This window comes from Peromyscus eremicus, chromosome 8a (genome assembly GCF_949786415.1).
Source record: "Peromyscus eremicus chromosome 8a, PerEre_H2_v1, whole genome shotgun sequence".
NCBI lineage: Eukaryota > Metazoa > Chordata > Mammalia > Rodentia > Cricetidae > Peromyscus > Peromyscus eremicus.
This window is the reverse complement of record NC_081423.1, coordinates 61,508,831-61,535,781: the sequence shown is the minus strand read 5'-3', so window position 1 is coordinate 61,535,781 and position 26,951 is coordinate 61,508,831. Positions and strand designations below refer to the sequence as shown.

General features: G+C 49.3%; 1 protein-coding gene across 3 annotated transcripts; it reads left to right on the top strand.

Annotated features, from left to right (window-relative positions):
• Nucleotides 1-1,009: 1,009 nt before the first annotated feature.
• Foxn1 (forkhead box N1) lies at nucleotides 1,010-15,074 on the top strand. 3 transcript variants are annotated; one of them, XM_059269553.1, is made up of 8 exons: nucleotides 1,010-1,132; nucleotides 1,547-2,005; nucleotides 4,022-4,138; nucleotides 5,861-5,991; nucleotides 6,807-6,903; nucleotides 11,073-11,280; nucleotides 11,424-11,915; nucleotides 13,853-15,074. In XM_059269553.1, the coding sequence occupies exons 1-8, from the start codon at nucleotides 1,010-1,012 to the stop codon at nucleotides 14,173-14,175; spliced, it is 1,950 nt and encodes a 649-aa protein (XP_059125536.1). In that variant the 3' UTR covers nucleotides 14,176-15,074. The 3 variants fall into 3 exon arrangements, with proteins under 3 accessions (XP_059125536.1, XP_059125535.1, XP_059125534.1); XM_059269552.1 differs by having other exon boundaries at nucleotides 1,544-2,005; nucleotides 4,025-4,138; XM_059269551.1 differs by having other exon boundaries at nucleotides 1,544-2,005.
• The last annotated feature ends 11,877 nt before the right edge of the window (nucleotides 15,075-26,951 follow it).

Sequence of the window (26,951 nt, the reverse complement as noted above, 5' to 3'; positions counted from 1 at the left end):
GGCACGGAGCCCCAAAGCCTCCAAGCCTCTCGACAGTTCTGGGGTCAGGGTTCCCGAATGGTTCAGAAGCGGTCAGGCCTCAGATCTAGTCCAAGCCTCAGCTTTTCAGAAAGAGGGCAGTGGCGGGGGCTGGGGAGTAGCTGGGAGCACTGGGTTCAATCCCACGCAGGACAGGAGGGGAGAGGAGAGGAGTGGGGATAAGGAAAAGAAAAACAAAGGACAAAGCTTGGAAAAGTCACAGCTGAAACAGCTTGAAGGATGGAGGTGAAAACACTTACCAGATATCCCATGGGCCCTAGCAACAAGGCCCCTAGGTCACCCCACTGGGCCAGCCTCTGTATCACCAGAATTACTGTCATGTGAAGCCTAGGCATGACGCCCCCTAGATCCCCCTTCTCTCAGAGCCTAACTAGCCACTGGTAAGATCACCTATCATAGACCTAGGAGACCTAGCAGCCAGGGCTCCCGGGGACCAGGGGCTTGCTGACTCATTTGAGCCAGCAAAGCTTGAGAATAGACAGCACCCCCTACTCTGAGTATCTGGTTTCTCTCTCTCTCTCTCTCTCTCTCTCTCTCTCTCTCTCTCTTTCTCTCTCTCTCTCTCTCTCATGATCTTTCTGCCTCATCCTCTTCAGCATTTGCCTACCAGCATGTACCAATGTACTATCATGGCTATCATCTATCTATCTATCTATCTATCTATCTATCTATCTATCTATTTATGTATCTAGCTTTCTTCCTTCCTTTTTCTCTCTCTATCTCTTCCTTCCTTCCTCTCTCTCTCTCTTCCTTTCTTCCGCCCTCTCTCTCTCTCTTCCTTCCTTTCTTTCTTTCTCTCTCTTTCTTCTTTCCTTCTCTCCCTACCTCCCTAATCACACGGCTAGCTGCAAACAGGGTCTCAGCCTAGTGAAGGAGTGGGAGTAGAGGTGGTGAGCCTGGGGTCGGCCACCCCTAGACGTTGGTCCTCGTTCTCATTGTAGCCGGCTTTCTTCGAGGCCAGGACCGGGTGATGGTGTCGCTACTCCCTCCGCAGTCTGACGTCACACTGCCAGGCTCCACTCGACTGGAGGGCGAACCCCAAGGGGACCTCATGCAGGCTCCGGGCCTCCCAGGCTCCCCTGCACCACAGAGCGTAAGTACCCGGTGCCTAGGCCTAGCATTAGGACAAGCCTGGTAGCTTGTCCAGAGAGTAGACAGTCACTGCCCCACACAAGGACCTCCAGAGTCTACTTTGTCCCTTACACCAACAAACTGACGACTCTAGACCCAGAAAGGCTCTGAGCCCACATGGATCTCTGTTCATCCCTTGGTTTGGTGTTTCCCAGGGCAAGGTAGGGAGCCCCCTCGGCCTTGGGGTGCCACACATTTAGGAGAAGTATGCTTGTATCAGGTTGGGGTCTCAAGAGCAGCTTATGTCTTTCCCATCAATTTGAGATTCCCGAGGGCTCAGTCACAGACTCTATTATCTCAGCACAGAGTAGGGTCCTGGCAGGTCTCCTGGTCCCACCTCCATTTACAGGTTCTCTCCACTCTGTCTACCTAGAAGCATGCCAACTTCAGCTGCTCGTCATTTGTGCCTGAAGGCCCCCCAGAGAGAGCACCCTCACTGCCCCCCCACAGCCCAAGCATTGCATCTCCAGGCCCAGAGCAAATCCAGGGCCACTGCACAGCTGGACCCGGCCCAGGCTCCTTCTGCCCCTCTCCCTCAGACAAGTATCCTGGCTTTGGCTTTGAGGAGGGCCCAGCAGGCAGCCCAGGGCGCTTCCTCAAGAGCAACCACATGCCTTTCCACCCCTACAAGAGGCACTTCCATGAGGACATCTTCCCGGAGGCCCAGACGGCCATGACCCTTGATGGACACTCCTTTAAGACTCCGGGGGCACTGGAAGCGTTCGAAGAGATTCCTGTGGATGTGGGGGATACTGAGGCCTTCCTGCCTGGCTTCCCAGCAGAGGCTTGGTGCAACGGACTCCCTTACCCCAGTCAGGAACACAGCCAAGTTTTGGTGAGTACCAGTGGCCAAGTGCTTCCCCACTTGCTCTCTCTTGGCCATCTAGAAAGAATCCTCAAAGCCAGGCATGGCAACACATGCCTGTAATCCTAGTACTCAGAAGGCTGAGGCAGGAGATTGCCTGAGATTGGAGGCCAGCCTGTGTCTATTTATGGAGACTCCATCTCAAAATTGGGACCCCGCTGAAGCAGCAGGTACAGAGGGCAGGGGTCTCCTGGCTCTATGCTGGCCCCCGGGGAGGGGATGCCAGACTGGCAGGCATGGAGCGGGCCAGGTGGAGGAAGCTCATGGGGGATGGAAGCTGGCAGCTTCCCAGAGGGTGCTGAGTCAAGATTCCAAAGGGTGACTTCTCTGTTTGTTTAAGTGTCAAGAATGCTCAGCCAGACCAACACTCCCCTATGCAAATGTGAGGAGAAAAAAAAAAAACATTCCAGAGAGAAAAGGTTCTTGCCAGAGCATCAGAACACAAACCCACCAAACCAGTGTGGACTCAGGGGCATCACTAGTTATCTCCAGGACCCTTCCGGACCCTACTTTTTTTTTTTTTTTTTAATTTTTGTGTGAGACAGAAAATAGCTATGTTGCCTAAGGCTGGCCATGAACTAGAGAGTCTCCTGCCTCAATGTCACTGATGCTGGAATTACAGGTGGGCTCCTGGACCTATTCTTCGGCCAGAGCAGGCCTCTCCGTACTCATATAAGTGCCTTGGAAACACCTTAAAAGGTTGGCATGCACTTCCACAGCCAGATCCGCCAGCCCTGTGACCTCCGGCAAGTCGCTTAATCTCTCTGAGCCTCGTGGGAAAAGTAATGTTAAGGGTACCTGTCTCATAGGCATGCGGCTTTGGGAAGCAAAAGGGGGCTTGCTTCCTGCTCCCCATCTCTGATCCCAAGGCCATAACTGAGTGGGGTCAGCCTGGGCTCTGCCTCCTCCAGAGGTCCACCAACCTTCTTCACCTCCTGCTTCCAAATGGGCCCATTCTAGTCCTTAGCCACTCCCAACAGGAAGGAAGATAGGGAAACAGATGAACACCCATCAGGTGTGGCCAAGACAGGATCTTACTCTGTTTCCGGAACAGCGACAGCTTTTTCTCAAGCCTTTAGCATGTGGCAGCAGCCACAGCAAGACACCCAACAGACTAGCGATTGTCCCCCACTCAGTGCAGCCCCTGGTCACTGGGCCTTGTGCTTTCTTTCCAGGGCTCCATTCAATCTCCCCAAAGCTCTAGAGGGTCCCCACCATCCCCATCTTGTGAATCAGGACCTGGGCTCTCTGGTTGAGGCCTCATGCCTTGCCAGGATATCCCCAACCTGTAAAACAGACATCCACCTGGCACCATGAAGCCAAGTTGTACCCAGGGGCCCACCACTGCCTGGTCCACTCTCTGGATGACTGATGCCACATAGTTTTCCCTCTCTGGGATCAGCCCCACCATCTGTCAAATGAAGGGGTTGGAGACGATGCTTGTGGCCCTTCCAGGCCTAAGATCCTGTGATTACGGCAATCTCAGCATCAGCAGCCCTGGGGCACACCCAGAAAGTGGTCACAGCTAGCTTTCACCCCTCTGGGGCCAAATGCTGGCTTCCCAAAGGCCCCTGGGAATCCTGGTTAGAGCAGTCTGATCCTGGCTTGTCTATCTACCAGGACCTAGTTGTGTACCTTGCTGTCCCTACTCGGGGCTTGGCTCTGTGCTAGGCCCTGAGGACTCCACGTGGGCCTCTCAGAGATCTCTGGTCCCACTCAAGTCTATGTGACCACTGACCAGCCTCCATCATTTCTCTGGCCGCCTAGCTTACGCCTGTCACCTGCAGTGAGGCGGGATGTGGGGAACACTGTCCATTCCAGCCTAACCCCACCACTGGCTTGCCGATTTCCCTCAGGAAAACCCCTACCCATCTCTGTTCACGGATCCTTCCCCAAGAGTCAGCTTTCAGAGAGTCAGAGAGGGATTCCTTTAGGGTAAGGTTCAAGACAGGAGAAAGGAGGGGGAAAAAAATCTTTCTCTTCCAGCAGAGATCAGAAGTTAAGGTCAAGGCCCCAGCTCTGGACAGCGGCCCTGCCATGTACTGCTACCAGCCTCCCATGCAGCAGCATATGTACTGCTCTTCTCAGCCTGCCTTCCACCAGGTAGGTGCAGGGCAGGTGGGCATACTTCCCGGAGCTCTCAGCAGGTTGAGCGGGTGTTGCTGTGTGCGACGTGTGTGTCCAAGTGGGTGTGTATGTGGGTGGACAGGTGAGGACCTCAGGGTCCTGAACCTCAGACGGCACTCCCCCAGGGGAGGAACAATGGCTAATGGAAAGAGAAACAATTGCCTTTTTCTAGGTGCACTCAGGACTCTCTGAACCCCTCCCTGGTGGAGGCTGGAGTGTCTCAAACAGAAAGTGTAGCCGAGACGGAGGCAGTCATGATGTGAACCACAGAGAGGGCGAACCGTCCCAGACAGACAAGAGCAGAGAAGCAAGGGGGGTGTGGCGTGACACACAGGCTGGAACAAAGGGCTCCCATCCAGGTCACACCTTGCTGTGTGACCTTGTCCTTAAATTTCCCTTTGCCTAGAGTAAGTGGTCACACGTGTAGGGCTGGGGTCCTCCCTGTCGTCTTTACCACCCTTGGCCCTTCCCCACCCCACTGCCCCATTTAGCTTCTCCGGAGCGGAGGAGATGCTAAATAATTACCCCACACTGGCAAGGGATGGAGGATTTTTGAAAAGAGACAGAAAAGAGCCCTAGAGCAGCAGGCAGCTCCCTTGGAGTCACTGGGCAAGACAGAGCAAGTGGCTGCCCAGCGCCCCGCTCCATCCACCTGCAGCCTGGCACTCAGACAGGCCTTGCCTGTGGAGCAGGTTCTACTCCGGCTCTGGCATTGGCCCTGATCCTAGCCAAGGCAGGAGGCAGGCTGAGAAGGTGGGGGTCAGGCTGCCTGCTGTGGGTACAGAAAGTGACAGAGAGGGACACAGAGACACACGACATGAAGGGACGTCCTCCCTTACAGGAAGGACCTAACTGCAGAAGCCTCAGCTTTTCTGAGGCTCCTGATCTGACTCAGGGTAAAGGATGTCCCCGAGGCAAATCTGCCACATCAGGGACCAAGCCACCATAGGATGAAGGTGACCAGCAGACCCTAAGTGGCCTTGCCATGCCCAGTTCTGCTTTGAAGACCTCTGCAGTCTTCAACATCCTTAAACAAGATGGCCGCACCCAGGGCTTTATGGAGCCCAGAGAGAGGGTGACTCAGGCACTAAGTGTCTCTCGGTGACCTGGAAAGAACACTTCAGCCTGGAGCAGCTGGGGGAGTCAGAGTCTCCAACCCCCAGCCCCCATAAAACACCATCCTGGCACCGCAGCCACTCCCTTCGCCGTAAAACTACCTCCTACCCCCACCTGCCCACCATCATGACCGGCTCTTTCAAAGAGCCACTGAAACTCGTAAAGGTGGCCATGCCTAGAACACACCCAGGCTGGACATCCCACTTCCGGCCCTGTGCTCCGAAAGAGACACAGGAGGCCCGGAGTGCCTGCCTGCAAAGTGTAGGACTGTGGGCTGCTCCCCATCCCATCACCATGGCAACCACAGTACCTCAAGGGCTGAGGGGAAAGAGTTGGAGAAAGATAGCTTTGAGGCCATCTGAGATTCTGAGTTCTAGAGTGTGGATCTCTACCCAAGTCCAAAACGTCCTTCCCACCGTCCGTTCCTCAACCATGCCACTGGATATGGAGTAGAGTCCATGACCAACGGGAGGAGAATCTGGCCTCAGTTCCCTCTCTGGATATGTGTAAATGGAGGAATGGTGCCCCACTTGGGAAGGCTTGGTACCATAGTAACGACTCTGTCTTCTTTGACCTCTACAGTACTCCCCCGGTGGAGGCAGCTACCCTGTGCCTTACCTGGGCTCGGCTCACTATCCCTATCAGCGGATCACACCCCAGACCAGCGCCGACGGGCACCAGCCACTCTTCCCCAAGCCCATCTACTCCTACAGGTACGTGTCCTAGCACATCTGGAGCAAAACTAGGAGCACTGAGGGGAAACTAAGGCATGGGATCCTCCAGATGTAAGGGTCATTGAAGGGGACAGAAACCATACCTAGTAAGCTCCAAGGATGCTGGAGAAATGTTCCCTGCAGGTGGGCAGGTAATAGATACATAAACTTTGACCTTTCGTCTGACCCTGTGGAGTCTTAACTGGTTAGACTCAGAGGATGCTGGTGGTTTGGGTAGGTGGGCCTGTGAGGGCCTATCTTGGGGCCCAGCACCTAGTACTAGAGTTTAGGTGGGGGATTAAGGGTGCTCATTGCCTGCCCCCCCTCTTCCAACATTTAAAAACCAATAAACAAACGGCTCTGCTTCTAACTGTGAAGCTGTTTAGTCGTCTGGAAGAGAAAGGGGGAGACAATTCAGGATATTGGAAGTTTTACATAAGAGAACGTGCGGAAGCCTTGATCCCTTCCTGCTGGCCACCGCATGCGTGGTGAGCCTCGGTCTGAGCAGTCTGGGTCCTATCCGTGTAAGGATGCACATGAAACTTCCATTCCCGAAGCTCTTAGGAAGCTGGCTACTGCACTTTATTTTATCTTTTTTTCCCCCATTTCAAAACTAAGGAAACCAAGGCTTAGAAAGTTCCAGACAGGCTCGCACATCTAATGGCTGTGCCAGAGAGCAATCTGGCTTTCCAGATTCCACAAAAGGCTTCTGTAGTTCAGTCTCAGCCTCACAGAGCCCATTGGCTGAGGGAGAGCTGAAGGCGGCGGCGGGGACCTGGTCAGAGGGCCTGACTCTCAGGAGATCTCTGTTACAGCATCCTCATCTTCATGGCCCTCAAAAACAGCAAGACCGGAAGCCTTCCAGTCAGCGAAATCTACAACTTCATGACAGAGCACTTCCCGTATTTCAAGGTGAGTCTAAAGGTCATCCCCCAGCAAGAAAGCAGGAGGGGCCTGGCCCCAACCTGCTTCCCCTGTGTCCAAGGTGAAGGGCAAAGCTTCGGGGCGGCGGGGAGGTGGTAACGGGGCTGCACATGGCTCAGAGAGAGAGAGAGAGAGCATCACCTCGCATGTACCAGGCCCCAAGCTCCGTCCTCCACAGCAAAGCTGGGGAGGACTCTGTGAACAGAGAGCTCAAGCTTCTTGCTCCAGGTTAGACAGCAGCTGGGGGAAGTGGGGGAGGGGAGATGTCCGTTCTGAGAGGTTTCGGGGATCGGCTACCTTTCCCCAGATTGAGAGGGGAAGACAGGTGATGGGAGTGTCTCCAGCCTGGGCCAGGGTGCTGTGGGCTGGAGGAATTCCAAGTTGGAGCTGGTTGCTAAGGCAACAGGAGTGCTGGAACCTGTCACCTTCCAGAGTGAGATTAGCATCTGCCTCTATGGGCGGGCGGCACGCTGAGCTTCACTGGTGCCTGAAAGTGGGGCTCACAGTCTTAGGTGTCCTGAGAATCCAGCCGGTTCTCCCCTAAACCCGTGTGCAACATTAGCTTCTATTCCCCACAGAACAGACTTTTAGGCAGCTCTCAGCAAGTCCTTCCCAGCACCCCTGAGACAGGAAGAGGGCTGAGAGGGACCCTGGGGAAACTGAGGCATGGGATTACTCCCTATGTAACAGTTATGGCAACGTGAGGTGGAGGTCACACCCAGTGGATTTTCAAATGTTCCTGGACAAGATTCCTACACATCGTGGGAGTGGGGGTAGAATAAACTCACCCCTGACCCTTGATCTAACCCTGGGGGGCAGGGGTCATGTCTGTCTCTGGGTTGACTTGGCAAAGATGGTCCCTTAGGAAGGCCTGCTAAAGTCCAGTCTCCTGGGGACCCAACAGGTACCCTTCTCTCCAAGTGAGGAAACTTACCAGAGAAGGTGATCCACCCTTCCAAGATCACACAACAAATGGACCAGCGGTTGAGTCAAGCTATTCGGCTTTACACACAGCCCCCTTAGCCTTGACACATGTTCCCCAAGCACCCTTGCACAGACATCTTCTCCTAAGGCGGGTGTTTCTGTTGGGGAGTACAGTCCCCAGGGTGGATGCTGTCTCATCCACTACCAGGCCGGACAGGCACTGAGGCCCAGGCTATCCTGAATCAGCTCCATAGGCGGTAGGAGGTTCCTGCCTGTGGCATTGTCCTGCCTGGGGACAGCTGCTGGCTGGTGTGCAGACAGCTTGGCATCTGCTAATGCTCCCACCAGACCGGGAGTGGGCAAAACGTCCCTCAGCGTGGCTTTGACTTGTAGTGGAAAAGTCCACTGACTTGAGGTTCTGAGAGAGAGAAATACCATCGTCTGTATGGACTGCTCCTGAACCCCAGAATCTCCCAGGAGAAATAGACCCTCGCCTGCTCCTAAAGCTGGGGCAAAAGTCCTCCAAGAACTGGCCAGAGAACGGGAAGTGAGGCCCCTCCCTGCTCCTCTGGGCCTTCTTCCCTGCCCACTCCTGGCCTTGCCCCCAGCCCCTCCCTGTATCTCGTCTTCCTGGCTTAATTATTTTTCCTGGGAGCCGTGTAATCCCTGTTTTATGGGGCTGAAGAATGAAGAGGTCTAACAGCTTTTTTTGGTTTGGTTGTTTTTCCTAGCTGGTTGCATCACTCCCTCATGCCTGAGTTTACATTTGACTTCAGAGAGAGTGTGTCAAGATGGGACCGGCTCCATTGTAAGGCAGGCCCCATGGGATGACCTGGGCAGGGCCCTTAGCAGAGGAACAGAGCTGGAGTCCAGGACCGGTTATTGTTTCCTTGTGTGATCCAAGGCCAGCCTCTTTCCTCTCTGGGCCTCAGTTTCCCCCTCTGGAACACGTCTGTTTGGACCAGTTCATACATAGATTCCTTCCAAGCCAACAGGCTCCTTCTGATCCTCACTAAAGAAAGAGTTCAAAGACTCCACCTCTCACTCATTAGAAGGTCATTGTTCGCGGCGAGTAGATTAGACTCTGAAGTGGACGGCACTCAAAGGACAGGGTGGACAGTACTCATACCCAAGGCAGCTGCTGTGGGTGTCCCATAGTCCTATGAGTCAGGGATGTGGGACCGAGGAAGTGTCCGACCACTGTGCATAATTGTTAGTGCTGACCATCCCGCTTCCAAACAGGAAGTGGCTGGGGTGGGGGCTGCCCTGGCATCCCAAAGTCACAGGTTTATAGGACCATAAAAGTTCCCAGTGCCCATTAAGTCTGCCCATGGGGCGACAGAGCTTTGACTCTTAGTAGAGACAGCAGTGGAAGTCAAAGGAGGTCCAGCAGCTTCAAGAACCTCCCTGGTAACCCTTGATGAACCTTGGGGGACATCGGAACCAGACCCATGACAGGCTAGCTGTCCCCAAGAATGGCTCCAGCTGCTGCTGCCAGCAACTCACAGTGACGCTGGCATCAGGGCCCGGTTCTGCTGGGCGTGATTCAGCTTGGCTGCACCCTGGGGCAAGTGAGCTAGGGAGGAGGGCGTGGCCATCTCTCATTAACCAGAAACACAGGGGCTGAAAGGGAGAGGAGCCAGAGCGTGAGGACTGGAGGGAGTTCCATCAGCCAGAGTCCTGGTTCTGCCCACAGTCAGCCCCCGCTAGACTCAGGATGGTCACAGAACCTTCAACTGAGCCAGAGGTGGGAGGTAGGAGATCCATGCTCCCCCCGCCGCCCACACAGCCTCTCACCCAACTGAGTCAGCTTAATGGTTTTTACAACCCTCCCTGGGCACAATTACTGCACCGGTGGCATGACCAGGCCTCCTAATGGGTGTTTATTCTGTTGGCACGAGCACCCCCTGCCTGAGGGTTGGCCTCCCCACCAGGGCACACCTCCAGGGCACACTCATGCGAACTCACACCCACACACTCAATCATGGATACACACGTACTCGGAGACACTTTCTCACACACAGCCATCCTCACTCAGGAGTTCAGAGACCTGTGGTAGGAGAAGCCGCTCACACCAAAAGACATCCATCTAAGGACTTCAGCGCATGTTTACCTACATACTACTACCCCTGTCTTCACCAACAACACATCTGCAATCAAACATGTAGGCAACAGGTGTGCTAACTCCCACTACCCACCAACCGTTTTCTGCCAAGCTTGCCCTGGAGGGATGAGGCCGACCCAGAGGAGGGGCATTCTGCTTCCCCCCTCCCCACCTTTAAAACTGGCCCCAAAGACTTTAAAATAGTGATCTTCTGCTTTCTACAAAGGGGGTACACAGGTCAGAAGGCCCAGTGGGCACACTTCCTGCTTCAATGGGGACATAGACCAGAGGCCTAGGTGGCATTTACCAGTTGTCCCTTAAAGAGGAATCACAAGTTGGTCATAGCAGCTGATGCCTGTGACTTCAGCACTCAAGAGGCTCTGAGGCAGGACAATTGTGAGCTCGAGGCCAGCCTGGGCTACAGAGCGAGATCCCATCTCGAAAAGGGGGGTGGGTGGTAAATAGCATTGGAGAGATGGCTCAGTGGTTAAGAGCACTGGCTGTTCTTGCAGAGGACTTAGGGTCTGTTCCCAGCACCCACATGGTGGCTCACAACCATCTGTAACTGCAGTTTCAGGGGATTCGGTGTCCTCTCTAGACCTCCACCGGCTCCTGTATGCATGTGATGTGTAGACATACACACAGGCAGCCACATGCACACATAAAATGAGTAAAAAAATACATAAAGGGTCATAGTCCTCTGAAGGGTCCGGGCTAAGAAATAGGAAGGATGAAGGCAGGTTTTAGATTTTAGCTGAAAAACAGACTTATAGCCGGGCGGTGGTGGCGCATGCCTTTAATTCCAGCACTCGGGAGGCAGAGCCAGGCAGATCTCTGAGTTCTACAGAGCAAGATCCAGGACAGGCACCAAAACTACACAGAGAAACCCTGTCTCGGAAAAAAAAAAAAAAAAAAAAAACAAAACAAAACAAACTTGTGGTCAAGTTTCCAGTCCTTCCCCACAACTAGAGAGTTCTAAGCATGTTTTTGGTGCTGAGGACATCAAACCATAGAGTGTGTAGAAATTCTGTGTCCTGAGTTGATGAAGGAATGTTCTAGAACCCAGACCTGGAACCACTTCTTGCTGCCGGAGCCCAACCTGAATTCTTGCTCTGCTCTGCTCTGGCAGACCGCGCCTGATGGCTGGAAGAATTCTGTTCGCCATAACCTGTCCCTCAACAAGTGCTTCGAGAAGGTGGAGAATAAATCCGGAAGTTCCTCTCGAAAGGGCTGTCTGTGGGCCCTCAATCCTTCCAAGATCGACAAGATGCAGGAAGAGCTGCAGAAATGGAAGAGGAAGGACCCCATCGCTGTGCGCAAAAGCATGGCCAAACCAGGTGGGGTTGGCGGGGCCCCGTGAGAAAGGCCAAGGGACTCCTGTGTAAGAAAGGGGAGGAGCGAAGGAGCCTGAGGGAGGGTCCGAGGCTGGGAGGTTGTGAAAGAGGGAGGCCTCATGATGTTTCCTTTGGGGCCTTTACAGAAGAGCTGGACAGCCTCATTGGAGACAAAAGGGAGAAATTGAGCTCTCCGCTGCTCGGCTGTCCACCCCCTGGGATGGCAGGCCCAGGCTCCATCCGGCCTCTGGCACCCTCAGCTGGTCTCTCTCAACCTCTGCACCCAATGCACCCAGCTCCAGGCCCCATGCCTGGCAAGAACCCTCTGCAGGACCTACTAGGTGGTCATGCACCCTCCTGCTACGGGCAGACCTACCCACATCTTTCTCCCAGCCTGGCCCCTTCTGGACACCCGCAGCCATTGTTCCCACAGCCAGATGGGCATCTGGAGCTGCAGGCCCAGCCGGTCACCCCCCAGGACTCACCTCTACCTGCCCACACACCACCCAGCCACAGTGCCAAGCTTCTGGCTGAGCCTTCCCCAGCCAGGACCGTGCACGATACTCTGCTGCCAGATGGAGACCTTGGTACTGACCTGGACGCCATCAATCCCTCTCTCACCGACTTTGACTTCCAGGGTGAGCTGGGAGCAGGGGAAGGAAGGGTGGGACAGGACCAGAGAGGTGTTCTTGGCCATGTGGCCTGGCCTCTCCATGTCTCCAGGGTGCCACCTGCTGGCTCCTGAGTTTCTGGTCACCTGAGGCAGATGACTAGGAGTAAGTGTGGAAGCTACCCAAAATAGGGTGAACTGTTCTTGCCCCCATCTTCCTCCTCTTGGTACCCTGAACATGTTCCAGATGACCTCATCATCAAACTTCTCATCTCTGACAAAGCTGGGAAAAGCTAGAAGTCCCATAGCAAACGTGGTTGTGAGAGACTGGGTGCCTGAGCATCCCAAACACAATGATGTTTTCTCAGAATTCACCCTCCACTGTAGGAGACCCTCTACAGAACGTAGGATCTCACAGCTAGCCGGGTGGTAGTGGCGCACGCCTTTAATCCTAGCACTCGGGAGGCAGAGACTGGTGGATCTTTGAGTTCGAGACCAGCCTGATCTACAGAGTGAGTTCCAGTACAGTACACAGAGAAACCCTGTCTCAGAAAACCAAAGAAAGAAAAGACCTGAGAGCTAGGCATGCCCTATCGAGATTTGAGGCTACAAGCCCAGGGAGGGCGTCTATCCTGCAGCCAACCAAGCCACACCCTCTTCTCTAAGTCCCACCCCTTTCCAGCTAAACTGCTGTGTGCCCCCAGACCCTACCACTGACCACAGGAGGTTTGGAAGAGGCTGCTGATCTACACCTTAGGCTACTGGAAATAACTTCACATAGATCTTCATCCCAGCCCTGCTGTAGATGCAGAGACAAGACAGCGGCAGAGGAGGCCAGGGACACGTGGGACACTATAAATATCTATTAGAAGGCTGGAGATGTGGCTGGGGGATAGAGCATTTGCCTAGCATGCACCAGGCCTTGGTTAGGCGCAGTACCCCAGCACTACAAAACCAAAACAGAACCCTTCCTTTACTTACTCCTACTGAGTATCAGGCGTCTTGCAGATGTTACATGTGTTCTCCCGGTCTGGACCTGTGGAATAGCAAGTGGTACGACACACAGAGATCATGCAAACCACTCAAGGTCACTCACCAGAAAGAAGGGGTTAGGATTGGAACCCAGGTGGCCAAGAGCAGACAGTTGTCAGATCTCTCCACCCTGCAGTGCTGATGTTCCAGAAGGGTTCCAATCACGGGCCTGCCACAAGGCAGGTCTCATGACCCGGAGGGGAATCCGTGGTAGCACTGTTTTTTCCTCAGAGTCAAGTGTCCTTTCTGGTTCTGTCCTGTACATTGGGTCCTGTGAAAGAGGAGGCTTGTGGAGCGAGGCCTGTGGACCGCATCAGGTCCAGGGCACAGTGGGAAGATCTTAGGCTACAAATCCACCTTCTTTGGAAACCCAGGCAGAAGCTTGAGTAAAGCGTTTCTGGGGGGCCCCCCAAACTGCCCCCAAGTACGGCCTTTGCAGCCACCCTTCAGATGAGGAAATCCTTAATCTTCTCCAGTGCCCCTGTCCCGCAAAAGAGGCACAGAGGTCACCTACGTCTACAGCAGTGGTTCTCGACCTGCGGGTCGCAACGCTGATAGCTTGCATTTCAGATATTTACATTACGATTCATAACAGTAGCAAAATTACAGTTATGAAATAGCAATGAGATTTTGTGGTTGGGGGTCTCCACAACAGGAGGAACTGTGTTAAAGGGTCGCAGCATTAGGAAGGTTGAGGACCACTGGTCTCAACCTGGCTTCCACTCTATGCTACCTCGGAGCTGGACTTTGAGGTTCAGAAAAAAAAATCAGTGACTGCTTGGGGTCCCAGAGCGGGTGCCAGGGACCTCCCCAATCAGCCTCACTCCAGTCCTGCTCTCTGAGGCTCCTGAGAAGCTCGGGTGGGAGTCAGACTGTTTAGAGCTGCCCTCCAATGATGATGTTTCTCTTCTCCCCACGCTCCTCCCCAATTAGGAAATCTGTGGGAGCAGCTGAAGGATGACAGCTTGGCCCTGGACCCCCTGGTGCTGGTGACCTCGTCCCCGACGTCGTCATCCTCCATGTTGCCACCCCCACCAGCAGCCCATTGCTTGCCCCCAGGGCCCTGTCTGTCAGAAACAGGCAACGGGGCGGCTGAACTGGCTCCTCCAGGCAGCGGGGGCTCCGGGGCCCTGGGAGACCTGCACCTCAGCACCCTCTATTCGGCCTTTGTGGAACTGGAACCCACGCCCTCCTCAGCTGCCGCCGGCCCTGCTGTGTACCTCAGTCCCGGCTCCAAGCCAATGGCGCTGGCTTGAGCTGTGTCCAACGTCAGCTCCCGCCTTTTCCTGGACTGAAGTCCCAGCTAGCTGCCCATAGCGGGCTCACCTTAAAGGTCACGGAAGGAAAACACTACCTGTCTCCTATGCCACTCAGCCAGCTTGTTAACCGACAGCCGGGGGACCCACCCAGGATGCTGCCTGATGGACCCGCTCCTCACGCGGGGACCCAGCAGGGCAGGTGTCCGCAAAGAAGCAACAGCGCGCCCCCTAGCGCCAGCTCCCTCGAACTTCAGCTCTCAAGCGGGCAGGGATGCTCAACACACCGGCTCACGCGCCTTACACGCAGAGGTAGCCACAGACCATCGCAGAGACTGCCTTGATTTCTAGGGTTAGCGAAGCTCAAGGCCAGTGCGACAGGTCACAGACCCCCCTCCTCCCCAAGCCTCATCTAATTCCCGTGTGCTCTGTAGGCCTGGCCCACTCCAGTAATGTTCTCTCCCGGAAGTCTGTATTTATTCTCCCATCTTCACCCCTGCGCCCACAAGGGCTCCTCCCATGTGGCCTGTGAACCCCTTAGGGAGACTGCTACTTCATAGTCAGGCTTTACCAATCCATCCTCAGTATATACTCTGGCTGGCCACCTCCAGGGTGACCCACAGAAAGGCAGTATCTACCAAACTGAGCCCAAATCCAACACAAAGTGCTTGGAAACACCCTTGTCCTCGGAAACTTGAACTTGTCCTCCTCCCGTAGTCTCAGTCACACGAAGGGTCCCCTCCAGGTTGCCATAGTCTCACTCTTTCTCAAAGAGAAGGTCACATGGTTCAGGTCCAGCTTACTAGTTGCTGTCAACGGTCTCAAGCATTCTGGGTAACCAGAGATTGCAGCCTGCTACAGGATATGTGTATGGTGTGTGTAACCACACACACACACACACACACACACACACACACACACACACACACACCTGCATAGTAGACTTTGGGACACCCAGGGAGCAGGCAGGATGTTTGTGGAACTGGGGCTGTGACTCAGATGTCCACCATGGCCCTCCAAGTGGGATCTTCAGCCTTCTCCGGGCCTGAGGGCAACAAGTACCTCCAAAGGTTGTCCTCAAGCTCACACGAGGGTGAGCAGGTCCCTCAGTAGTCTACCACTGTCCCCTGCCCTAGAAGAATAAAATAAGTGCCGCATGTCACAGCTACTGAGCCTTCATTTCTGGATCTTCACTCTCTGAGCAGAAAGACCAGGCCACCAGACAGCTAGAAGGACTTTGGAAATAGTTTTTAAATTCATTGTGTGTGTGTGTGTGTGTGTGTGTGTGTGTGTGTGTGTGTGTGTTGACAAATGCGCACTGTGCATGTCTGTGCATCATGTGCTGGTCCAAAAGAAGGCATCAGATGCCCTGGAGCAGGAGTTACAGGCAGTTGTGAGCCTCCTGATGTGGATGCTGGAAACCAAACTTGGGTTTTCTAGCAGAACAACAAGCACTCTTAACTGCTGAGCCATCTCTCTGGTCCTGGAAGGTCTAGACCAAGCAGAGTGAGCAATCAGGCAAGGCCTCTTCCCAGAGGAACTTAACCATGCGAGTCCGGAATTGCCACCGGAGGAAGGAGGTGACCTCTCAAAGCCTCCTCTTACTGACACCTGTCTGCTGCCCTGCCCTCCCCTAACCTCACAAGAGAGAGTCACTGTTGGGGCTAGAGAGATGACTCTGTGGTTAAGAGCACTTGCTGCTGAGCTGGGCGGTGGTGGCGCACGCCTTTAATCCCAGCACTCGGGAGGCAGAGGCAGGAGGATCTCTGTGAGTTCGAGGCCAGCCTGGTCTACAAAGCAAGTTCCAGGACAGCCAGGACTCTGTTACACAGAGAAACCCTGTCTCAAAAAAACCAAAAAACCAAAAAAAAAAAAAAAAAAAAAAAAAAAAAAGCACTTGCTGCTCTTCCAGAGGACCTGAGTTTGGTTCCTGGCACCCATATCAGGTGCCCTATGACCTCCGTAACTCCAGGACCAGGGGATCTGACGCCCCTGGCCTCTGAGGGCACTGTACTCACGTGCATGTACTCACAGGCATACACACCTACATATAATTTTTTTAAAGAAAAGAAAGGGTCACTGCCCTGTCTAGACTGTGTCTTCCTGTCACCATCTGGGAGAGATGCCAAATCTGTTTGGGGCATCTTGTCACTGGTTCCACCGGTGACAGGATGGAGCACAGCCTGGTGCTGCATGCCCTGTTGGCAGCGGAGGGTGAACTCTGGGGGTTCAGGAGCTCATTCAGTCCCATTTCAGCTCACCCTGTAGGTTGGCCAGAGAGGGAGAGGCAGTTCTATAGCTCCTCCTCCAGGAGGAACTGCTGGACTCAGAAGCCAAACACACGAGTGTCAGCACTCAGAGCAGCCACAGGTGGGTCAGGCCTGGAAGCCGGTCAACACCCCAAGAGTTCTACAAAGAATCCCACGTGAGAGCCCTCCTCCCTCCTAAGTCTCTAGGAAGGAACTGGGGTAGGGTAGGACATGGGAGCGGCATGGCCAGGCACACCCAACAAAAAGAACTGCTTGCCCCTGTGGAAGAGGGATACAGCTGTCTGCCAAGTCCGGAGGTAGGTGGTGGTGACGTGGTGCCCAGCTCTGCCCAGCTCTGGCCTGTATCTTAACACCCAGGCCCTCAAGCACAGGACAAATGTTTCCTAGAATTGTTCTGGGACCTACTTCCTTTGCTTTTGACACTTGGAACCTGGGGGTGCAGTCAAGCCTCCCTATCTCCCCCCCCCCCCCATCATATACCTTAATCTAGGATACGTACTACACGGTATCCGCAAGGCGCCTTCAATCAGATCTGTCCCCGTGGGCCCATTCAGCACATCTGTGTGAGATCTGTGTGTGAAGAGGGGACTTTGGGTGTAGCTGTTCGGGTCCTTTGTCACCAGACTATCCCTCAGATTTTAAAACTGGGCCCAACTCCATCCTGAAAACAAAGCCCACACTCTTGCTCCTATGCTGCCCCCTGCCGGCCACCCTCTGGTTTAAGGCAGGAATAGTCAGCTGAGACACCTGCAAATCCCCTAGAGTGTGGGGGAATTCGCCCCTTTGCTCAGGGATTCCACAAAAATTCTCAAACTACCGGGACATAGTGGTGCACACCTGTAATCCGGGCTGTTGGAGTGTGGAGGCAGGAGAGTCGGGAGCAGAGCATCTAGCTTCAGCCACATAGCCAGTTCAAGCCCAACGCAGGCTACAGATCGTGACTCAAATAAACTGATTAATTAAAACTTAAAAGAAAATAATTCGACAGGCAGTGGTGGCACATGCCTTTAATCCCAGGACTCGGAAGGGAGAGGCAGATGGATCTCTCAGTTCGAGGCCAGACTGGTCTACAGAGCGAGTTCCAGGACAGCCAGGGATGCACAGAGAAACCCTGTCTTGAAAAAACAGAAAGAAAAAGAAGAAAGAAAGAAAGAGGGGGGCAGGGGAAATGGAGGGAGGGAGGGAGAGAGAGAGAGAGAGAGAGAGAGAGAGAGAGAGAAAATAATTCAAAGGCCCATAAACCTGAAGGAAAAAAAAATACTAAAAAGACTGAAAAGATGAACCAGTGGGTAAGAGTGTTTGCTGCACAAGGATGAAGCCCTGAGTTCAGATCCAGCACCCCCACAAAAAGCTGCACGTGCCCGTCTGTCTGGCACTGGGGGTCCAGGGGCACAGACCAGAAGATCACTGGGGCTTACACGCCACCAGCCCTGTTCCAAGTTCAGTCTCTAAGGAATAAGACAAGAGCAGGGCTCTCTGGCTTATGCACAGGCACACCCACCCACACATATGCAATTACACACACACACACACCACATTCACACGTACACAGACACAAAATTACAACATCATTTTATCTTTACCTGAAATTTAGCAATGTCCACAACAAATCACAAGCCTTTACAGTTCCTAAGACTTTGCCACGAGAAACCATGCCAAGTGTGCAGCTGCTGCAGCAGGCTCACCCCAACACTCAGGGGGACAATCACGTGAACCGAGCACAGGAGTTCAAAGCCAGCCTGGTCACCATAATGGAACGCTGTCTATTGAAACAGAGGAAAAAGAAACCACAAATATTGATCTGAGGATGAGGCTCGAAGACAACGGCTGAGGTCTTGCCTTGTATGTGTGAGGACCTGGGTTCCAAGACCAGTGCTACGAAAAGTTAAAACAAAATTTAAAAAGGTATCTTCATACTATCTTATAAGCATTACAACACACATGCACACATGTACATGCACTCACACACATCATTTAAAAAACATAAACATCTATAGGACTGTAACAGACTCTATGTTCGTGAAAAACCTCAGATGGTCCAGAGGTTTGACAGACTGATAACAAAGGGGTCTGCAGTGCATCAAAAAATAGAGATGGCTCAGCAGTTAGGAGCATTCGTTGCTCTTGCAGAGGACCTCGGTTTGGATTCCAGTATCTATACGGTACTTACAGCTGTCATTAACTCTAGTTCCAGGGATCTGACACCCTCTTCAGGCACCAGGCATGCACGTGGTGCCCTTACATGCAGGCAAACACTCGTAGACATAAAATAAAAATATATAATTATTTTAAATAAACCAGGCACTGGGGTGCACGCCTTTAATCCCAGTACTTGTGAGTCAGAGGCAGGAGGATCTCTGTGAGTTCGAGGCCAGCCTGATCTACAGAGTGAGTTCTAGGACAGTCAGAGCTATGTAGAGAGACCCTGTCTCAAAAAAAAATTTATTTTAAACAAACAAAGCACAAGTGGTTTTAGGTGCTCCAGAGTGGAGGTGGGAGATTGACCCTTAGAGGAGAGGCTGGGCTGGGGGAAGCACATGGAGCCTTGGACAGCTGCTCTTCACCCACTGGACAAGGCATCTTCATGTTCTAACACCTAGACTGGCAGCCCCAGCATGCACCCTGAAGGCCAGCCCAGGAGGGTACCCACTGTGAAGTTCCCTGCAGTGTCTGGGTTTCCTGCTCTATCCAGTGGCAGAGTCCTCACGACATCCCTATAGACCCACAGTTAAAAAGACTGGTCCACTTCAGAGGGATTATCTGAGGCCTGGCAAGACCACTAGAATTGTTCCTTCTGGATGAAAAGTTCAGCAGGGAAGTGGTGGCGCACGCCTTTGATCCCAGCACTCAGGAGGCAGAGGCAGATGGATCTCTGTGAGTTCAAGGCCAGCCTGAACTACAGAGTGAGTTCCAGAACAGTCAAAGCCACACAGAGAAATCTTGTCTCAAAAAACAACAACAAAAAGATGAACAGCTCAGTAGCACTAAACACCTCAGTCCCTTACTCCTTCCAAGGGATGGTGCGAGGAGCCAAATGCAGCAAGTCCCACCACTGGCAGTGGGACCAATATAAGAAGCATGAAGACTCTAAGGGAGGAAGGAGCCAAGGCTTACCCAAGGGATATGGAGAGACATCTTGGTATTCAGCTGTAGGAATGAGGCATGCAGAATATGGAGCCCCCTTGTGTTCTGAAAGCAGAAGTGCAACAAATGCATTCTGGAAGCTCAGTCCACTTTTACTTGCTGCTCTCTGGGAGCAAAGCTGGGAGCAGGGGAGTGGGGGGTGAGGAGTCTGGGGTGAGGGGGTGGGGGTCCTTTACTATCGATCAGACCAGTTAGAGAAGGTCTTCCTTCTGACACAAGCAGAAATTTCACCTCACTGTGTGTTAGGGGAGTTCCTGCAGAGTTAGACAGCTGGTTTGATTCCAGAGTGTTAGCACCTAGCTTTAATCTGCCTTTTGTGACTGCTGCCTTTTGTGTCTGGTACCTTCCATTTGAAATATGTAAAACTTATCTGAGAGTTTTCTGAAGTTTCAAAGCCTATGCAAAACATGGTTGGGGAGATGTCTCTTAACTGAGCCTTTGCATTGGCATTGTCTCTTTGGGAAGCTTAGATAAGAGGTTTTGGTATATGGAAACTGACTTGCTAAAGGTGTGAACTGTATAACAATAAGAAGGCTCTTTGCAAAGTGAGCCAGTCTGCCAGAGGCCGAGCCCCCTGCAGTTGGAAAAGTCTAAAATTCATCCTTAGAATGCCTCTGTGTCTTCTTTCCACAGACCACGTGAACCCACACATGATACAACATTTGGCACCCAATGTGGGACTTGAAGAACAAAGGACTGGAGGAAAGTTCACTCTCAGGATAAGAGGACTCCAGGATTGGCAGGGTCATGGGGAATTTACACTCCCCATCTCAGGAGCAACAAAATGTACAGTTGCTAAAATGCTTGTTAAAAGAAAAAGCAGTAACTGCACAATTTCTGCAAATATTAAAGATAGAAACACAGTCGACATTGAATCTCATACTCATGATGATACTTGGATAAAGGGGTGATTTCCAAAAACTTTAAGAAAAATCAAAATGTCATATGTTTTAATTGTGGTAAACAAGGTCATCTAAAAAGGGATTGTAGGCAAGGCATTCCTAGAATATTTTTTTCTACAGATAGTCCAAACAGAAGGCCCGGGCTTCTGGAGTACGCAGAAGGTGCTGCAAAGGCCGACATTGGACTAATGAATGCAGATCAACAAGGGACAGACAAGGTAACCCTTTGCCATCAGGAAACGCCTTGGGGGGCCTCTCTCAGGCCCCCATGTCAAATTTGGTTCAATCATTCCCTGTCAGCATGGGGGAAACTCCTCCACAGTGGAATTAAAGGACCTAATGCCTGCTGTTAATCATACTGCTGTGGATGACAGAACAGCTTCATTAGGCAAGACAAAATTTTCAGGAGACACCATAAAACAAATATTTTGGCAAACCTCTATAAATGCCCAAAGACCAAAGCTAAAAACATGGATAAGCAACATTGTAATTGAAGGTTTGGTTGACACAGGCATGGATGTAACCATGATTTTTGCCAAAATCTTGGCATCCAGATTGACCTCTTGAGGATTTAAATGTTCAACTTCTTGGGATTGGAACTTTGTCTCAGGTAAAACAAAGTTCCAGATGGGTCAAATGTATGGGGCCAGAAGGACAGATAGGAAAATTAAAGCCACATGTGGCTAACATAGCAATGAGTTTATGGGGACATGATTTATTACAGCAATGGAAAGCACAGATGAATATTCCTCTAATCTCAGAAACAAGCCATAAAGTAGAGAATTCTTCTGAGAGAAATATTAGAAGTTATTCACAAGAGTAGTCACAGGCTGTTCAAATTGAACATGAATAGGACACAACAACTGGCAATCTTTCGAAGGTACCAACAGCCCTAACTTTAAAATGGTTAACTGACAAACCTGTCTGTGTAGAATAATGACCTTTAATATCAGAAAAAAAGACAGGCACTAGAACAGCTGGTACAGGAGCAGCTGAGTGCTCAACATATTGAAGAACTGATTAGTACTTGGAACTCTCCTATGTCATTAAAAAGAAATTAGGAAAATGGAGAATGTTAACAAATCTGAGAGCCATAAATAAAGTAATTCAGCCAATGGGTTCTTTACAGCCTGGAATTCCCTTGCCTTCTCTATTACCTAAAGGATGGTCTACTATAGTGATTTATTTAAAAGACTGCTTTTTTACTATACCTTTACAAGAACAGGATAGAGAAAAATTTGCCTTCACGGTATCTACTTATAATAATTTTCAGCCTGTTAAAAGGTATCAATGGAAAATTCTCCCACAGGGGATGTTAAACAGCCTCACCTTGTATCAATATTTTGTACAACAGCCACTGGAAACAATTTGTAAACAGTTTCCTCGATCTATAATTTATCATTATGTGGGAGATATCTTACTAGCTGATTCAAATGCAAATACCATGGAAAAAATGTTTGAAGAAGTAGAGAAAATATTGCCTTTCTGGGGATTACAAATTGCTCCTAAAAAAATACAAAGAGGAGATTCTATTAACTACTTAGGATATAAGATAGATTCACAAATCATTCAACCACAAAAGGTACAAATCAGGAGAGATCAATTGTGAACACTTAATGATTTTCAAAAATTGCTGGGAGATGTTAACTGGCTAAGGCCCACAATTGGATTAACAACTCAAGAACTAAGTAATTTATTTCAAACCTTACAAGGTGATAAAGACTTAAATAGTCCAAGAAAATTATCAGATGAAGCTGAGAGAAAATTAACTCTGGTAGAAAAAAATTACAGGATACACATATGGATCAGTTGGATCCAGAGCTTGATTGTCTCCAAGTCATACTGCCTTCTACTAATTTTCCTACAGGAATTTGTATGCAGAGAGAAGATAATATCTTAGGATGGATATTTTTGCCACATAGAGTAAACTATTAAAAACCTACATAGAAAAGGGTTCTGAATTGAATCTGAAAGGAAAATTGAGGCTTCATCAATTATACAGGAATGGACCCAACAGAAATTGTAGTACCTTTTACTAATGCTGAAATTTCCTCATTGTGGGTCAAAAATGAACATTGACAAAGAGCTTGCAGCAAATTTTTGGGAGAGATTAGCAACAAATATCCCAAAAGCAAGAGACTTCAATTTATAAAAAGAACCAATTGGGTCTTTCCTTACATTGTGCAGGTAACACCAATATCTGGAATCCCTACATTCTATACTGATACAAACAAATCAGGAAAGGTGGGTTATAAGCCAGGAAATTTAAGTAAAGTGGCTCAAAGCCTTTATGATTCTGTTCAAAAGTCCGAATTATATGCTATTCTCATGGTATTTTTAGATTTTTCCAGAACCCCTGAATATAGTTATTGATTCTCAATATGCAGAAAGAGTTGTTCTACATATTGAAACCACTGAATTTATTCCTGATGATTCAGAATGAACTTTGTTATTTATTCAATTACAAGAAATAATCAGAAATAGAAATCATTGTGGTGGTATTGTGTTCCCCAAAATACTGTGTACCCTAATAAACTTATCTGGGGTCAGAGAACAGAAAAGCCACCAAATACTTAGGATAGGCAGTGGTAGCACACACCTTTAATCCTAGCATTCCAGAGGCAGAAATCCATGTGTTCAAGGATACAGCCAAGCATGGTGACTCACACCTTTAATCCCAGAAAGCGAGCCTTTAATCCCAAGGAGTGGTGGTAGAAAGCAGAAAGGTATATAAGAGATGAGGACCAGAAACTAGAAGGATTTGGTTGGTTAAGCATTTGGCTGGTTAAGCTTTTAGGTTTTGAGCAGCACAGTTCAGCTGAAAGCCATTCGGATATGAGGACACAGAGGCTTCCAGTCTGAGGAAACAAGATCAGCTGAGAAGCTGGCCAGGTGAGGTTAGCTGTGGCTTGTTCTGTCTCTATGATCTTCCAGTATTCACCCCAATAGCTGGCTCAGGTTTGATTTTATTAATAAGACTCTTTAAGATTCATGCTACAAATCATCCCTTGTATATAATACATATCAGATCTCATAACAGCCTACCAGTCCCACTACCACAAAGTAATGATAAAATTGATCAGTTATTGATAGGAAATGTGCTAGAAGCCTCAGAATTTCAGAAGAAACACCATGTTTTTGTTTGTTTGTTTGTTTTTGGTTTTGTTTGTTTGTTTGTTTGTTTGTTTTTGGGTTGTTTTTTTTTTTTTGGTTTTTCGAGACAGGGTTTCTCTGTGTAGTTTTGCGCCTTTCCTGGAACTTGCTTTGGAGACTGGGCTGGCCTCGAACTCACAGAGATCTGCCTGCCTCTGCCTCCCGAGTGCTGGGATTAAAGGTGTGAGCCACCACCACCCGGCAGAAACACCAAGTTAATAGCAAATGTTTAAAGAAAGATTTTTCTATCACTTGGCAACAAGCCAGGGAAATTATAAAATGTTGTCCTACTTGTTCCCTGTTTAACCAAACTCCACTTTCTGCAGTATATAATCCTAAGGGTACTCAAAGAAATAAAATTTGGCAAATAGATATGTTTCATTTTACAGAGTCTGGAAAATTAAAGTACACACACCATACCATAGATACATATTCAGGATTTCAATGGGCAACTGCTTTGGATTCTGAAAAGGCTGGTTCCGTAATCACACACTTTTTAGAGGTTATGGCCATTATGGGAATACCTGTACAAATTAAGATTGACAATTCTCCAGCATATGTCTCTAGTAAAATGAAACAATTTTTTACATATTACAATATAAAGCATATTAAAGATATACCACATAATCTTACAGGACAAGCAGTTATAGAAAGATCTAATTGCACTTTAAAAGAAATGCTTAATAAGCAGAAAGGGGTAACAAATACCCCCAAAGATAGATTTCACAAGCTTTATTAACTTTAAATGTTTTTTAAATGCTAACGAAAAGGGAACAACAGCTGCAGAGAGACATTGGATAATAGAAAAAAAACACTGAACTAAATCAGCCTGTATACTTTAAAGATGTGTTGACCTCAGAATGGAAACCAGGGAAATGCTGCGTTGAGGAAGTGGTTTTGCTTTTGTTTCCACAGAAGAAGAAAAGCTATGGAGACCATCAAAATTGATAAAGGTTCAATTCAAACATGAGAGACCTCTTGATTAGGAGAGGTAATAGGTCATCAAACAGTGTGGCAATTTAACCTGGCAAAAAGGAAAACTCAAAGTTAAGGTTGGAGCAGGGTTTTGTTTTTGTCTTTCCAGAAGAATAAAAACATTCACCTAAGGAATCTGAAGACCTTTGGATGAATGAAGCATCTGAAGAAGAAGGGAGAATCATCCAGAAAAATGTTTTTGCTGTTCTCTCCAAACATGTCAGGCAGATGGTCTTTATGTAGTCCCAACTCAACTAAAAACTAAAGCTGTCCCAGCACTCGGGAGGCAGAGCCAGGCGGATCTCTGTGAGTTCGAGGCCAGCCTGGGCTACCAAGTGAGTTCCAGGAAAGGCGCAAAACTACACAGAGAAACCCTGTCTCGAAAAACCAAAAACAAAAAACAAAAAAAAAAAAAAACTAAAGCTGGCTTTGGAGTTGGAGCATGGCTCTCTCCTTCTCTGAGCCCAAGCATGTTTGTTAAAAGAAAATCCAAAGACTCTGTCTCATGTCAGAAGAGCCATCTGGTATCTGGTATGGGACCAAAGAAAACCAACATCTAGGGACTATTATATTGTCACTAATCTCATATCCCCTGGATTTAAAACTTATCTTAAGGTATAAATATTATCTCAAAATTTATAAGATATATATATATATATATATATATATATATATATATATATATATATATTAACTTTCTGTTGTGATATTAATGGTCATATAGAGTACTAATTAGTTCTGATCTGAGGCTTTGTAGTGATATATTATGTACCCTAATAAAATTTGCCTGAGGATCAGAGAACAGAACAAGCCACTAGATTAAACACAGAGGTCAGGCAGTGGTGGCACACACATTTAATCCTAGCACTTGGGAGGCAGATATCCGTCTGGATCTCTGTGAGTTCAAAGCCACCCTGGACTACATGAGATTGACTCCGTTTAGGAGAGAAACAGAGCCAGGCAGTGGTGGCACACACCTTTAATCCCAGTACTTGAGAGTCACATGCCTTTAATCCCAGCGCTAAGAAGGAAGTGTTATGGTGGGCGGAGAAAGGTATATAAGGCGTGAGGAGACAGGAACTAAAGCTTTTCAGTTGGGGAACCCCTTCGGGCTACAGACCTTTCAGCTAGAGAGCCTTTTCAGGCTGAGGTAAGAGGTGGCAGTGGCTTGTTCCTTTGTCTCTGACCTTGCAGCTTTTATCCCAATAACAGGCTCCTGGGGTTTTGTTATTGTTATTTATTGAAAGACCTGTTAGATTTCGTGTTATAAGGCTTCCTGTAGCTTCCTGTATGTGATTTTAGGCTTGAATCTGAAGCAGGTATTTAAGCCTAGATATCCGGGTGTATTTAATAGATTATGGTCCTTTAACCTCTCTGGGATCTACTCCATATGACATTTAAAATGTTTAAGTTTTCCTAAGCGAACCATGACCATTTGTAACAGTGACCTTCGAAGTCTCCTAAAGGATGATGGGGCCCCACAAAAACGATTCCACCTGGATTGTGATAATGCCACTAAGCTGACAAACACCATCCAAAGATCAGCTTTGGACTACAAACTGCTCAGGACAACTTCAAGACAGTTAAGATGGCCCAGCCTCATGGACTGCTCCAGCCAGGACTTTAGAGAACCATGCACTGTCCTGTCTCACAAAGACTGGACAACAGCTGGATTCCCCAGGACTTGACCATTATCTCAATGTTTTCAGGGTCCCCAAAGATGCCAGCACCCCATATCAGGAGGAAACAGTCTAGAAAATAGGACGCCCACATTTCCAAGAGGTGGGGTGGATGGTTTTTGGTCATTCAATGGATTATGGATGTTTGCATTCTTTGGAGGGGTTGGTTGTAAGTTGTTACTGGTCATGGTTAAGAAAATTCTTTTTAAAAAAGGTTAGATTCAAGGATCACTTCTGAAAAGAAAAAGGGGGAATACAGGAATGATAAGAAAAAAGGGTGGATTATTGAATCTACTTTAATCCCAAAAGCAACTATTAATCTAAAAAATTTTACATTGCTATAGATTTTTGTATATTGATACAAATTTAAAGTTATTTTTGTTATACTGCATATATGTTTCTACTTTTGTCTAAGATATTTTTGTATACTGATGCAAACTTAAGGTTATTTTTGTTGTACTGTACACATTTCTATTTTTGTTCATGGTATTGTACCTATGCAGCTTGTTTAAATTATATAATGTAAAGTTTTAGTCCTTGAAAGCTATTTAGGATAATAAAGAAACACAAATTAGTAACTAATCACCCATAAGTATCAAACTTATACTTATGTTAGATATGTTTTATTTTTTTGTTTTTTTGTTTTTTGTTTT